Genomic DNA, 14,807 nt, shown 5'->3' with positions numbered 1-14,807 from the left:
AAATCACCTTTTGTCTCCATTTTACTGTGCGCAGAATGCTGCTACTATGTGATTGGGCGATCAAATATTTGCAGTGATGAGCAGTGAGTAAACAGTGAGTGTATGTTTTATGGATACTCACTGATGCAATCCTGCGGACCACCAAGCGTCTTTGTCTTTCCTTTGCCTTATTCCCCCCCTTCCTTTAGCAGTCCAGCATGAAGGCAGTTTATAGCTTAAGCAACTATTTTATTCAGACCCACAGTGGAGTGAAGATTACTTATTTACTTTTTTGTGTGTTTCTTTAGAGATTAGTCTGGATTAGAAACTGAGCCTACAGCTTAGCTGCTTCTAGCACAGGCTATAAGGGGTGAATCAAAGATTAAGCAAAATCCTTTGACATAATGATTAATATGTAAAGCTTGAACTTTTAATTGCATTCCTCTCCCTCATTTCCTGTCATTTAGCTACTGTCTGGTTGTTGTAAAGCCATAAACATGATTAAAAACATTATTTAAAAAAATATGCATGAGGTTACTCCGCTGTTTTTCATCTATATCAGGGGTCAGCAACCTTTAACACCCAAAGAGCCATTTGGACGCGATTTCCACGCAAAAGAAAACACTGGGAGCCGCAAATACTTTTTGACATCTAAAATGAAGATAACACTGTATATATTGTTTTTTTACCTTTATGCTTTGTGTAAACAATTAAGGTGTGTTGCTTAAATCCATGAAGTACAGAGAAAATTACATTTTATTTATGTAATTAACACATTTTGAACTCTTAAAGAAATATAACAAAAGGAAAGACACCCAGCTGAACTAAAATAATCCATGTAGGAAACAAAAACTGTTGTGAGCCGCCACCCTTATATCGCCTTTGGGCTTTTGGAGCCTTGACTTGACTTTTAAAAAAATGATTGGGAATAATTAGCACAGACATTAAGGCGCCTTGTCGCCTTAACGTCTGTGTTATCTATGCTGTTGTGTTGGTATGTATTGGGCTGTGCGCTTTAACACCGGCTGTATATATACCGGCTGTAAATATGCTCTCTCTGTATAGAGAGAGCATATTTCTCCTGTTTTGGCTTCCCTTCACTGGTTTCCTGTTAAATCCAGAATTGAATTCAAAATCCTGCTCCTCACATACAAGGTCTTAAATAATCAGGCCCCATCTTATTGTAATGACCTTGTAGTACCATATCACCCTATTAGAGCACTTCGCTCTCGCTCTGCAGGCCTACTTGTTGTTCCTAGAGTATTTAAAAGTAGAATGGGAGGCAGAGCCTTCAGTTTTCAGGCCCCTCTTCTGTGGAACCAGCTTCCAGTTTGGATTCGGGAGACAGACACTATCTCTACTTTTAAGATTAGGCTTAAAAATGTCCTTTTTGCTAAAGCATATAGTTAGGGCTGGACCAGGTGACCCTGAATCCTCCCTTAGTTATGCTGCAATAGACGTAGGCTGCCGGGGATTCCCATGATGCATTGAGTTTTTCCTTTCCAGTCACCTTTCTCACTCACTATGTATTAACAGACCTCTCTGCATTGAATCATATCTGTTATTAACCTCTGTCTCTCTTCCACAGCATGTCTTTATCCTGTCTTCCTTCTCTCACCCCAAGCAGTCGCAGCAGATGGCCCCGCCCCTCCCTGAGCCTGGTTCTGCTGGAGGTTTCTTCCTGTTAAAAGGGAGTTTTTCCTTCCCACTGTCGCCAAAGTGCTTGCTCATCGGGGGTCATATGATTGTTGGGTTTTTCTCTGTATCTATGAAGCGCCTTGAGGCGACTTTTGTTGTGATTTGGAGCTATCTAAATAAAATTGAATTGAATTGAATTGAATATACATACAGCAACCGTGTGTGAAAAGTAGTCAATAAAGAGATGCTGAAAAGCATGTTCATGGAAACATCGTCGGGTCTGCCGTGATATGTTTACAACGGGACTTCTGCTCCTGAACCTCTGCGCACAGCGTCTGCAAATCGGGGCTGTACGAAGTCACTTTCATCTTTACGCAGAACTGTAAGCTGTCGTCTGTGAGGCGTGAGCGGTGTTTGTTTTTAACATAGTTCACGGTGGAGAACAGCTGCTGACATAATGTGGATCCGAACATCCAGAATTGTCTTACCTGGGGTTGAAAGTCTCGATAAATGCACGGCGTTTCGGTGGGTATATCGGCTTCCGCAAGTGTGACGCTTATTTTGAGCGATCAAAAAAAATAATAGAATATAATTTTATATTTATATTTCAATATCACAATAATCTTCCAGTTTAGAACTACAAGTTAAAAAAGTACTAACAGAAATAAAATACACTTCAGCTACTTACTTAAAAAAAAAAAAAAAATTTTCCCAAACCACGCAGAGCCGCACTAAAAGGACTAAAGAGCCGCATGCGGCTCCGGAGCCACAGGTTGCCGACCCCTGATCTATATGAAAACGCAGACTTACCGAGCTCCGGCAGAGAAGCAGTTGTTGCGGTTTGGATGGAGGCAGAAGAGCGAGGCCACGCAGTAAACACAGCACAACAACATGGACAGCAGGCGCCTCTTTAAAGACATCTTCAGTCTGGCAAAACACAGAAGCAACAGGTAACACTTGAAAACTTGGCATTCACCTCCAATATGCTGTTTACACACGGGGTTAAAAATTGCAACAAAAAAAGTAACATTATTATTATTATTACATTATAAAGTGTTTCTTCTTTAGAGACTCTAAGCTTGTAAAACCTGTTCAAATATCTAATCTTCAATGCTACATTCTATAATTCATTCACGTATTACGGGTTGTACGGAAGCCCCAAATGCAATTTCATTGTTCTCTGACAATGACAATAAATAAATAAATAAATAAATAAATAAATAAATAAAAATAAATAAATAAATATTAAATGATGGAGGGAGTGTGAAAAAATATATGTGACAAATGTTATATCATGAGCTTAATGCAGGAATTCAAAGTCTACTGAAGGTCACACTGTTGTGTATTAGCCCAAAATCCCCTGTCCTCCATCATCCTGACAGCATCACTCACACAACACCATCCTAACCTTAAGAGTTGTTCTCAGAAGAAATCTTTACTGACAGACTGATATTCCAAAATTTAGAAAATCCTTGCTTTGGTTGAAAACAAAAAAAACTCTGAAACTCCTTCAAATCAAACCCCAGATGGAGAAAATCCCTCGCTGTGACTGTAGGAGTATAAACACAATCAGAGCTCCCTGGGCGGGAGGGCTGCTGGGCACTGGGCACAATTACTGCTGACCCACGCTTTGTTTTTGAACGGTCCTGAAAGGTCTAGCAGGAGTGAATAACATTCTCACATTGTGTGTGTGTTGGAGCTATTTTAGTGTGTTGAGAGGGAGGGTTGCATGTGATAAAAGAGAGATTCTTTCCCCTCAGGTTGCTGTGGACTAAGCTAGTTGAACCTGTGTCCTGCTGGTGTGGGCTCACAGACGAGGTGTGACAGCAATCAGGCTGGACTGACATATTCAAATCAGGTTTTGCAGAGTACATATAAATAGTTTTACAGGACTCCTGTCCTGATCTCTCTGTTAGCTTCATTTGTCATGTATAACAGGAGACTGTTCACACTGGACATATGGAAGTTGTAAGATGATGATTTTAGAATCACTGATTTGTCGGCCTTGGAAGTATCAACAGAGGCTTTTGAGGATAACAAAACAGTATAGACCCAGTGATTGTGTCACATTAGGAACTCTGCACTGCTATTGGTTCTCTGTTCTGATCCTGCAGGAGGTTTGCAACTGTGTCTACGGGCTCTTATGTCTGTCACATGTACTTAGTGTAAATATGCGCTCATCTGTGAAGAGAACAAGGTGCCAGTGGCACACCTGCCAGTTCTGGTGTTCTCTGGTTGATGCCAGACAAGCTGCTCACAGACCAGTATGATGCAAAGGTCCCGCTAAAGGATGCTGGGACCACAAGCCAAGCTTATGCAGTTAGTTTCCTACAGTTTGGTTAGAAACATTCCCATGAGTAGCCCACTGCCGGTCATTTTGTAGGCCTCTGACAGTGTGCCTATGTTCTTCCTTGCACATAAGAGCAGATATGGGTCTAGGCCTAGCCTTGTTGCCTTGTGTATTTATTGTTTGAGTCTCCCCTTTCTCTTTGTTTTTACTGTGTATGCCCTTGTTCTGTCTTCCTTGATCCCACAATTTAATTCTTTCTTGCCCCATTCCCATCTTTTTCTTAGACTTTGTTTATTTTCTCTTTTGTCATCAATAACGTGCTTTTTTTCATTAAAACTGTCTGAAACTCATTGCCTGCTATACAATGACGAGGCCACAAGCAAAAAGCAAAATTAGAAAGAAAAAAAAATCACTAGGAATAAGAAAAGAGCAATGGTCTTTGGTCACTGCTTGTGAAACCATTCCCCCTTTTGGGGGTTGGCTTCTTGTTGCTTCTGTGGCACACCTGTCATTAATTTCATTTACATTAAAAGCAGGTGAAGTGGATTCATACTGGTTTATGCTCCCTAGCTGGACAGATCCCTTTATCCCTGAAGCTTAACCAAACATTAATTTTCATCTTCCTGGATATGAATGTCAGCATGCAAATGTAACATGCAATAGATAAAACAGGAGCTTCAATAAAGAGGCCACAACAGATTGTAGGTTAACTGATTATAATTAATAAAATGTATATTAAACACTTAACTTTCTTATTTCTTAAGAGTTATCAAAGTCCTTTGTTTTCCAGCCAGAACTCCAATAAACCAAACCAATAATCTGCAGAATGAAGCCCAGCAGCAGTCTTCACACCTGCTGGCAATCAACCTACTTCTCAGTTTGTGCCTCTTATCTGATTGGCTGTTGCCTCCTGTCCAGTTCCCAGTTTTCCCAAGTCACAGCAACATTTTCCTGTTAGCAGAAAACACAGGGTACTCATCAGTATAAAAGGAATTTGATTAGTTTTGCAAAAACCATAAACAAAATCTGACTTGAAAAGTCTTTGGTGCTAAAGTTGTAAAAAATTGCAAGAAAAAGTAATAAAAATAGTTTGAAGTGTTACAAGACAGGCTGAATGTAAAACTCTGTACTAAAAATTTCATTGCAATCTATCCAACAGTCACCTTGTTGTAGTCTAGACCGAAGGGGTGGATGGATCAGCTGATGTAAATATTTCATTGCATGCACGGTACCCCCCCTTCATCCCACACCCCAAAAACATGCATGGCCCTTGGTGGACAAACAAAGAAGCAAATACTTGCATACTAGCAAATACTGCACAGTTGTGAAAAATAAACTATGGAGTCACTTTTTTTATTTTGATGTTTTCCCTCTCTAAAAACTCTGTTGAGTAAGGTGAAAGCTCAAGTGGGGTGCTGTTTCTGGTGACTGATAATATGTCAGTAATTGTTTTTTTGTTTTGTTTTGTTTTTTTTGCGTAAGGAGACAAGATTTATTCCATCCATATATTCTGGCACTGTCAGGGTTGGTTGAAGGAGGACTCAAATGCATGACTTTCTGAATGGAAAAACCGTGTTTACCATGAAAAGAAACTATGAAACAGTGCCAATAATCCACAGTGCATGCGTTCCTAATCTGGATGCCATGATTCTTCTCGTTGATACGTGGTGATGCTTTGTCCTCCTTGGTGCCTATGTACAACAGTGTGCTGCTCCCACCACACATTTCCGCAATCTACCTAGAAACAAGAGATGCCGCAGTGAGTACAGTCCCATCCACCGGCTGACAAAAAACACTCTAACCATTCCAACAGGAGATGAAAACACAGTGATATGAGTTTGAGAACTAACTGCATAACAATCCCAACTGCCACTCCACTGTTCTCTTAAGTAGGCCTCCTTGATTAGGCAGATCGTCAACAGGTGAGTGATTAATCCCAGGTGTGGCTGGCTCAAAGGCAGGAGACTCTACAGGCCTGGCGTTGCAGCTAAACTAACACACCACAACACACACACACAAACATTTACACAGGGAAACGAGGGACCAGGAGCATATCACACCAACAAACACATGAACCTGACGCATGACCAAAAATGACACATGAGCCCCTGACACACACGGAGATGCAGAGGCACATTGGCGACATAGATTATCCACTTCATTCCAATCAAGAAAACACTGATGCCCATCTTCTTTTTGTTTTTCAAGAACCTTTCAAATTTATTCTCTTCTATTAGGTAATAATATGTTCTGCATATTCGCTGAGACAGAGCGAAACGCAAAGCACAAGCAATGTATGAACAAAAGTGAGTGAATGCAGCTTAGTAAGGCATTTATGGAGACAGATAGGGGAGAAGAAGAAGAAGTAAAACCTGAACGTATCATGGAACAGGCTGTGCTAGTTTATCATCATGACACTGACTTGTTTTTCATTAAACATTATTTGTTTATATGTATAAATCTATGACTCTTTGAATCTTGGGAACAAAAGTACCATAAGATCACCCCATAAGGAGGAGATTGGACTGAATGAATGTGAAAATAAATTTGCCTAACTTAACATTTAAGTTGCACTAATAAATTTTCAATAAACAAAATGACTAATGAATGTGATTTGGACATATCATTGTACACTGAACCTTTCTATCCAGTCTTTCTATATATCTAAAAGCTCCTGCAAATTCTGACGCTAACTGCAAGTCTGCAGCTGAGTCACTTACACCTCTCGTCTCCAGAACTTTTAATGCGTACAGTGCCTGCTTTCAAAATCACTGCATTGTGAAAAATGAAGCATTATTTAATGAAAACTCTCATCAGCACATCTGAAAATGTAGACTTTTATATATATATGTATATATATGTGAGTCACACTGAACTCAGCTGCAAACTTAAAAGTGATAACTTCTACACTTCTACACTCAAAAATATGATTCTGCACCCTCAATAAACATGCAGCAATAACTTTGATTAAACACAGCTGAAATATATAAAATCTAACGTTAATATATTTAAAAATAATAATAATCATTAAGGAAATGTGCCTTTTTGGCAGTACTTTATTAAAAACATGAAGCCTGTTACACATTAAGCATGGGTAACAGGTAAACAGACTATGAAGCTAATCATTACCATATTTTGATAAGATTTGATCGCATTATAGTGATATTTTTCTTCAGCTGGATATAGCTGCCATTTGCAGGTTTTAGAAGCTGGTGTGATGCCAGGTACTGTTTGAAGTGTGTGCAGAGAGAAAGCATCATTAGTCTGATCTATTTGTGTGTGAATCCTAGTGGAAAATTGTCCCATCAAGCCAGATGTCTCTCCTGGGGACTCTGGAGCCAAAATAGGATGCTAGCCAGCAGGGTTGGAGTTCAACTAAGCCCATTCAGCACTGCACATTAGCTGCTTCTGCTTTTAATGTTACCGCGTCACAGGTAATGATCAACAGAAAAAAACAACAGCTTAATTCTTAACACAAAAGTCTGAAAATGTGTCTCTTTTCAGCTCCGCTGTCACACGTCCCCGTGTTATTGCACTTCTGGACACTCAAACAATAAACCTGCAGTCCACAGGGCAAAATTTGCTTGGATACATGTGGTGATAATATGCTATCACAGTACTCTGAAATGTAATATAATGTATGCTGCTGGCTTTTTTATGGAGGAGCAAACTGGATGAATCAACATAATCCAAACCATTGTTTTGCTTACATTTTAACTGAAAAGTAAATATCTACTTTATGTGGTTTGTTTTGTTTTATTAATGTTGCTCACAGTTAATTTCCACATGTGCATCCTTTTACTCTCTGTAACACTATCACCAAAAGGGAAAAACACCCCAGGTGCTCAGCAAAACAACACATTCATTTATTAAAATAGGAAAGATATTTACCATTTTATGTGGTAGAAAGTTTCATTATAAATATGTTAGGAATATTAGCATTTTTACATACCTATGATATCTATAGTTACAGTTAAATTGTTCAAATTTATGGGAACTTTTAAGGGTCTGTTTTAGGTGGAAGCTCGTTTCCTCTGCCAAAAAAAACCCCAACCTTGTTTTTGTTTTTTGCACCTCATTTTTCCCTCAATATTGTCAAAATTATCTACACTGATTTACAGATGTTAAGCCCAAAATTTGTCTGGTAGATGCCCCAATAAATGTTTTCTTTTCCACCCATGAAAAGTTTCCATACTTTAAGATTTTGTTTCTGAAAAAGCGCTGTAGCAAAATAATAGTTATTTGATGTAACTCCAGTGTGCTACAAAATGTAGCTGTTTGCTGTCACCAGAGGGCAGTGCCAAAAATATGTGCAACAACCAGTAATGTGTGTTCCTCTTGTTCATGTTTGGAAGTCATAGGCAGAGAACATCTGTATGAAACCAAGTCTTAGAAACTCTCTGCTTTTGGCAAGTGATTGAGCATTTAATTTAATTCCATTGTATTAGTTATTTAGGTTGGCACCAAGTCTGGCTCCACTCCTCCAATAACCACAAGTAATAGTGAGCAATAGTACTAATACCCGAGCCAACAAATTTACAGAAGTACAGAAGTTTTAAACCTTAGCTTAGCTTTGACAAATGTGCTTCACAAGTAGCGATAAGGTGGGAAAGCACAGTTACTAGGATGTGTGTTTTTCCTTTAGTTGTTTTTTGCTATAAATAGTGATATATATAGTTTAAAGTTGAGTTAAAAGACTGTATTACACAGCCTCTTCTTACATGTTTCTCACAGTCGAACTAAAAAGCTAAATCTTATTTGGTGGTTTACTATTATTAGTTACTCACCCACTGTAAATGATTTATGTCTTCCCTAAAAGGAAGCTTTAGTGCTAACCTGCCCTAGTTAAAAAAAACAACCCTCTCGATTAAAGATGATAAATACAATAAAGTGATTATGAAAGTAGGAATCTTCCGGCATGGAAGAGAGAGAATGAGAGAAGAGGGGAAAGCTGGGACAAGGTTCAACCACAAAGAGGCAACAGCAGCAGCGGATGAGCAGTGAAGGGGATATATGTGCTCTCTACGATGGTGTGTGTGTGTGTCTGCAGACTGTGTGTGAGAGGGGAGGGGATAAGAGAGACCTGCTGATATTGTTGCATTTCTGTCCTCCTTCCATTAGTTGAAAGGATTTTAAGGATACAGCCGAGTTTGCCGAGATCCAATGGATGCTTTTCAGAACAAGCTAACTCTCTTAAAGTTCTTTACTGCAAGCTAGATTCATTTAATGGGGAATTGTTGAGAAGATTCTTCTGCTTGCGGTGATTGAACGCACGCTTCTTCAGTTTAGTCACATTTTTAGCCACTGGACTGAGTACTGTGATATCTGATGTTTCATTTGGTACGTTAAACAGCCTAAAAAAAGTTCAAAACTTGTTTTTAAGGATCTTTGCGAATTTTTTTTTTTTTTTGCTAGATTCACGTTTTGTGTTTTGACGTACAATGACTGTAAGAGTTAAATCTCTGATTGTGATCACAACAATATTGGCCCATTGCAGCTATACACTGGCTTTGTGAATTTAACCGGACAAGCATACGTCTTAGCGCCTTTTAGGATGACTCCTGACAACATAGGCTCCAACCAACCCACAGTGACCTCCTTTGACCACTCCCCTTGGGTGATGGGTATGATGCTCAGCGTCGCCTCTTCCCTCATCATCTCCACAAACCTGCTCGTGGCAGCTGCTTTACTTAAGCTACTCCTCAAGAAGTGTAGCCAGAGCTGGTGCTTTGTCCTCAACTTGGCACTCGCTGACAGTCTGGTTGGCGTAGCCATCACTGGCCTGGCCACAGAAGACCTCAGCAGGAATGTCAGTCTTGCTGATCGTCCCTCAAACACTACGCCTTCCACTGGCCAGGACAAGACCCGCTGCCTGCTGCGAATGGCATTTGTGATATCACCCTGCATAGCATCCATCATGTCCATGTTTCTCATCTCACTGGACCGCTATGCTGCCATCAAGATACCCCTGCGATACTCGCTGCTGTCTGGGAAGGGGACGGCAGCTGGAGCCTTGCTGGTTCTGTGGATCATTTCACTCACCATGGGATTCATGCCAGGTGAGAAACAGAAATGATCAATCAGTGTGTTGAAATATGCAGAGGACTGTGCTTTTATGTAATCTAAAGGCATATGTAAGAAGGGGCTATACAAGGTTTAGACTCTGGATTTGACCTAAGAGTTCAAATGCTCCTCTTTGAAATTTCTACCTGGAAAAGAAAAGGCCCAGATTTAGTCACTGCTCCAAAACTGTAAGTTCAAATTATATACCACTGGACTTTACGGATGAGAAACACAAATCACAAATTTACTTTGTATTCACCTCGAGAGTCCTCGAGGAAGGCTTTTTCAGGATGTTGCAGATCACATTGAGATTGCCTGTGTACACTTTTGAGTGTGGCTTCCTTTTGACCGATACGTTTCTATCATATGAGTATTCAGGGTGTTTTACTCCCGTAATGAGAGGCCTACAAGCATGCACGGTAAAAATTTGAACAGCTGCAGTCCAGTGAGACAGATCATGTAACTCCATTGTTTCATTCCTCTCCAATGGCAAATCTAATAAGTGGCCTCTTGCAAGTGTTCCATTCATCTAAACTGCAAAAGCAACAAAAACTGATGTCACTGCTTAATATGAAACTCTCAGTCCAAGCTTTTGTTTCTGCATGTTCTCCTCGTGTCTTCTTCTTCTTGGGGCCTTTATGGTCGCCACAGTGGATCATCTCTCTGAATGTCCTCCATCACTACATCCATGAGCCTCCTCTGAAGCCTCCTCCTCCTTTCCTCCTGCACCACTGACCTTTCCTTACCACCTTCTCTTCCCAGAATTTCTCCTTAGCAGTCCTTCGCACTTCCTGATTCATTAACTCCTCCATCCATCATCCACTCTTTCATTCATCAGAAACGAGCCTTCTATTTTCTCAACACACTCTCTTTACTTGTTAGCAAGTTTATCTCTATTCTTAACCACACTAACCTGTTACACGTCCTTTGCAGCTTGATGAATCTCTCCAGAGAATCAATGGAAGCCATTTTTTTCCTTCCTTGAGGTCAAGTCTCAACTCATTTAAGCCTTTTACTTTCTTTTTTCCACCACTCTCTTTGCTTCTAATTCACCTGGTCTCCTGCACACACAACAGGCAGTTATTAATCCAAGTCCTGACCGATTTGTGGAAATCTCATTCTGAATGATTTGCATGCTTGATTTGACCAAGATCTTATGCCCTGTTACGTTTCGGTGTGTCAGTGTTTTGTTTTTGCGTGACTGTTATGTATTTCCTGCTTTACTTTGAAAGTCTGTGTTATCTTAGTGTGTTCAGTTTACATTTTCCCTGTCTCGTCAGTTCTAATTTGCCCCAGCTGTGTTTCCCTCCTGTGGTCCATTCCCTGATTGCTCCTTCTATGTATTTAAGCCTTGTGTTTCAGTATGTCATGGTCGCGATCTCCCCTGTGTTGTAAATAGTTTGGTGTTTTGGTGTAAATAAATAGTCTGTTGTAAATAGTTGTGAATGGGTTTGTTAATATTTTCGTTTGAGACACCTTCGTTTTGGGATTTTGGTGGAGGGCCTTCGTGGTTTTATTTTCTTTATCTTTGTTTTTCTACGTTGCACCCCGGTTGCCTAGGCCGGGGTGTAACATATGGGGGCTCGTCCAATCGCTGGAGGGTCCGAGGGCCGCTTCGGCCTCCGTCTGTCTTCGCTGGAGGGCCCGGGGTCCGCTTCGGCCGTCCGCCGTCGCTGGAGGGTCCGAGGGAGGGACCGCTTCAGCCGTCTGTCTTCGCTGGAGGGTCCGAGGGCCGGTCCAGCCTTCATCCGTCTTCGCTGGAGGGTCCGTGGGACCGCTCCACACTTCATCCGCCTTCGCTGGAGGGTCCGTGGGACCGCTCCAGCCTTCATCTGCCTTCGCTGGAGGATCCGAGGGACCGCTCCAGCCTTCTGCAGCTGGTGGGCTGCGTGTCCGTGTGTGCAGCTGGTGGGCTGCTCATCCGCCTTCGCTGGATGGTCCGTGGGACCGCTCCAGCCTTCGTCGTTCGCTGGAGGGTCCGTGGGACCGCTCCAGCCTTCATCTGCCTTCGCTGGAGAGTCCGTGGGACCGCTCCAGCCTTCGTCGTTCGCTGGAGGGTCCGTGGGACCGCTCCAGCCTTCATCTGCCTTCGCTGGAGAGTCCGTGGGACCGCTCCACACTTCATCCGCCTTCGCTGGAGGGTCCGTGGGACCGCTCCAGCCTTCATCTGCCTTCGCTGGAGAGTCCGAGGGACCGCTCCAGCCTTCATCCGCCTTCGCTGGAGGGTCCGTGGGACCGCTCCAGCCTTCGTCGTCTGCTGGAGGGTCGGTGGGACCGCTCCAGCCTTCATCAGCTTCGTCCGTCTTCGCTGGAGGGTCCGAGGCACCGCTTCAGTCTTCGTTTGTCTTCGCTGGAGGGTCCGAGGCACCGCTTCAGTCTTCGTCCGTCTTCGCTGGAGGGTCCGAGGCACCGCTTCAGTCTTCGTTTGTCTTCGCTGGAGGGTCCGTGGGACCGCTCCAGCCTTCGTCGTCTGCTGGAGGGTCGGTGGGACCGCTCCAGCCTTCATCAGCTTCGTCCGTCTTCGCTGGAGGGTCCGAGGCACCGCTTCAGTCTTCGTTTGTCTTCGCTGGAGGGTCCGAGGCACCGCTCCAGCCTTCGTCTGCCTTCGCTGGAGGGTCCGTGGGACCGCTCCAGACTTCATCCGTCTTCGCTGGAGGGTCCGTGGGACCGCTCCAGCCTCCACCAGCCTTCATCCGGTTTTGATCAAACATTTCACTTGGGGTTACATGTTTGATTTTTGGGTAGGGGGAAATGTTACGTTTCGGTGTGTCAGTGTTTTGTTTTTGCGTGACTGTTATGTATTTCCTGCTTTACTTTGAAAGTCTGTGTTATCTTAGTGTGTTCAGTTTACATTTTCCCTGTCTCGTCAGTTCTAATTTGCCCCAGCTGTGTTTCCCTCCTGTGGTCCATTCCCTGATTGCTCCTTCTATGTATTTAAGCCTTGTGTTTCAGTATGTCATGGTCGCGATCTCCCCCGTGTTGTAAATAGTTTGGTGTTTTGGTGTAAATAAATAGTCTGTTGTAAATAGTTGTGAATGGGTTTGTTAATATTTTCGTTTGAGACACCTTCGTTTTGGGATTTTGGTGGAGGGCCTTCGTGGTTTTATTTTCTTTATCTTTGTTTTTCTACGTTGCACCCCGGTTGCCTAGGCCGGGGTGTAACAGCCCGATGCTCTTCCTGACACAACCCTCCACATTTACCCTGGCATGGGATCGGCACTGGGATTACACTGGCTTGTGACCTGGTTGTTTGTACTCCTGGTGCGGTGCTAAGTACCTAATTTTTTAGTATGAGCCCTTAAATACTGTTTTTCTACCCATCTTTTAACACTGCTAGTGTTGTTTTGAACAGATAGCTTAAGGAATACCAATTAGATGAATGCCTAATTAAGGCCCTGGCTGGTGCGGACCTGCATGTAAGGGTTTGTACTGGCCAGATCAATCAACCTGATGCAAATACACAAAGTTAATGTGATGCAAAACCCTGCCAAAGGCTTTTACATTCTATTGCATTACATTCAGCCGGCCTACGTTTGGAGGTAATGCACCAAGAAATGCAATTATGTGCTGTTAAAGGGAGAAAAAAAAAGACTCAACAAATGTAGGCAATGCAGGGTTGAAGTATTTTTATAGAGGATACTTTTTCATAGAAAAAGTGCAGACTCATTGTACTGCACATATATTTTTCCCTTCAAAACAGTCACTATTTTCTTGGAGCCAGTGTAGTGTTGTCTCCAGGGTCAAGATACGCTGCAATACTATAAAAAGAAAGGAAATGAGTTATTACAGTCACCTTGTTATTTCTAAAATGTATGAAGTTTTTGCATTGTTTGATTTGTAATCTGAGCATATCAATATATAAAGAATATATTAAAAAAACACCTCATGTCCTCTTGTCCTCAGTTATGGTGCGGCAGCTGCAGGTGGAATCAAGCTATGATGGCTTCTGTGCCTTCTTCTCTGTGATTCACAATGTGGCCATCGTCATTTTCCTCAGCGTCGTCTTTTTCCCAGTGCTCGCCATCTTCATCTACATCTACCTGGATATCCTGAAGATCGCCAGCAACCACCAGAAGCAGATCTGCCGTGTCAGGCAAGCAAGCTCCTGGAACGGTGACCACCACAGGCAACATAGCCAGCATCAGCCTCACCATTCATATCTGAGGATCAGTTACTGGAGTCACGTCAAGGCCCTGAGGACGGTGGCGGTGCTCGTGGGCTGCTTCTTAGTCCTCTGGTGCCCCTTCTTTGTGGTGTCCATAGTGCACATTCTTTGTAAAAGCTGTGCTCTCAAAGCTGTGATTGAGAATCATATATGGCTGCTGGGACTCTCCAACTCACTAATCAACCCTATAGTGTATGCCATTTGGCAAAGGGAAGTGCGGCTGCAGTTGGTAGCCATGTTTTCCTGCATTACAGGCAGCTCATTGGCAGCCAGAGCAACTGTCACAGAGAGAGGCGACCCACAACCAAATGTGCAGACTCAAGCCTCTGCTTCTAGAAGAGACACACTAAACCCTGCACTCTTGCAACCAATCACCAATGATGAAGCTCATGCAGGACCACAAACGGCCACAACAAGTCTGTGAAATAAACTGGGAAACTCGAGATATGCTACAAAAACACATGTGAATGATTCTCTGAGGGATAAAGCATTGATTAATAGGCTTTGTAACCCCTGAAGTACATTATTATTATTATTATTATTATCACTAAATATGATGCTTTTTTTAAGTACCATATTTGCACCTCAGGCTTCAATGTGATTTCACCCAATTCCTTCAAGCCTGACTACGAACAGGCCACGGAGCTAATAAAGTTCAAGTCAAAACTTTTG

General features: G+C 42.4%; 1 protein-coding gene and 1 long non-coding RNA gene across 3 annotated transcripts in view; one reads left to right on the top strand and one right to left on the bottom strand.

Annotated features, from left to right (window-relative positions):
- LOC113031273 (uncharacterized) overlaps window positions 1-3,222 on the bottom strand; it is a 6,446-nt gene extending 3,224 nt beyond the window's left edge. The window contains exons 1-2 of the long non-coding RNA XR_013911786.1: window positions 3,026-3,222; window positions 2,428-2,544 (exon numbers count right to left, since the gene is read on the bottom strand). This is a non-coding gene — a long non-coding RNA (uncharacterized LOC113031273). The remainder of the gene's footprint in view (window positions 1-2,427; window positions 2,545-3,025) is intronic.
- Window positions 2,426-14,807, top strand: gpr119 (G protein-coupled receptor 119). Of its 2 annotated transcripts, none has more exons than XR_013911785.1 (2): window positions 2,426-2,567; window positions 13,874-14,005. XR_013911785.1 is itself a non-coding variant. In XM_026182708.2 (2 exons), exons 1-2 carry the CDS (start codon window positions 9,462-9,464, stop codon window positions 14,557-14,559), a joined length of 1,191 nt encoding a protein of 396 aa, XP_026038493.2. In that variant the 5' UTR covers window positions 8,397-9,461; the 3' UTR covers window positions 14,560-14,807. The 2 variants fall into 2 exon arrangements, 1 of the variants encoding a protein (XP_026038493.2); XM_026182708.2 differs by lacking the exon at window positions 2,426-2,567 and adding an exon at window positions 8,397-9,966 and having other exon boundaries at window positions 13,874-14,807.

The sequence above is a fragment of the Astatotilapia calliptera genome, chromosome 10 (genome assembly GCF_964374335.1).
Source record: "Astatotilapia calliptera chromosome 10, fAstCal68.1, whole genome shotgun sequence".
Lineage (NCBI taxonomy): Eukaryota > Metazoa > Chordata > Actinopteri > Cichliformes > Cichlidae > Astatotilapia > Astatotilapia calliptera.
This window is presented reverse-complemented; position numbering and strand designations above follow the sequence as displayed.

Bases quoted from the DNA above. Each gene is read 5' to 3' on its own strand.
- gpr119 (XM_026182708.2), top strand. From the start codon at position 9,462: ATGACTCCTGACAACATAGGCTCCAACCAACCCACAGTGACCTCCTTT. The intron at 9,967-13,873 runs GTGAGAAACAGA...TCTTGTCCTCAG, and splicing joins CACCATGGGATTCATGCCAG to TTATGGTGCGGCAGCTGCAG.